At 49.2% G+C, this 496-nt stretch overlaps 1 protein-coding gene across 1 annotated transcript in view; it reads right to left on the reverse strand.

The window, feature by feature from the left end:
* LOC125043171 overlaps positions 1 to 286 on the reverse strand; it is a 5,330-nt gene extending 5,044 nt beyond the window's left edge. Inside the window, exon 1 of the mRNA XM_047639163.1 lies at positions 64 to 286. Coding sequence (XP_047495119.1) covers positions 64 to 270 — 207 coding nt within the window. The 5' untranslated portion in view covers positions 271 to 286. The remainder of the gene's footprint in view (positions 1 to 63) is intronic.
* Between the last annotated feature and the right edge of the window lie 210 nt (positions 287 to 496).

Here is a 496-nt window from a genome sequence, read left to right on the forward strand (position 1 = left end):
AATGGAATCAACCTCAAACTACATCCAATCCTTTTCAAAACGCAAACAAGGAAGAGCTCAAACCTGGTCGGGTAAGTCCGCTTCGCCGCCACGCTCCCTGTAGATGTACCAGAACGTCGCCCCACATATGAACATGACAGACATCACAACTAATACGAAGAGTCCGTCTGCGTCACTAAGATACGTCAAGGCCATCACAGCACCAACGACCCATCCCAGGCCAATGATTACGGACACCACGAACGTACAGCATGACGGTTCCACTGGCATAGCACCTCGGGGTTCAAAGTACCTTTATTTAGTCTCGTATTTTCCATGCATCAAGGGGGAAAAGACGATTGAACTCTGTAACGTATTTCACACAACCATTTCTCGAAGGAGAGCGAGTGCGGGGAATGTAAACACACACACACACACACCGGTGTTGTGATGTGTCTTTTGCAACGCACGTCTGGCAAGGATGTGCAGTAACACCCGATGGCGCATGCGTCTTCAA

Source organism: Penaeus chinensis, chromosome 33 (assembly GCF_019202785.1).
Source record: "Penaeus chinensis breed Huanghai No. 1 chromosome 33, ASM1920278v2, whole genome shotgun sequence".
Classification (NCBI taxonomy): domain Eukaryota; kingdom Metazoa; phylum Arthropoda; class Malacostraca; order Decapoda; family Penaeidae; genus Penaeus; species Penaeus chinensis.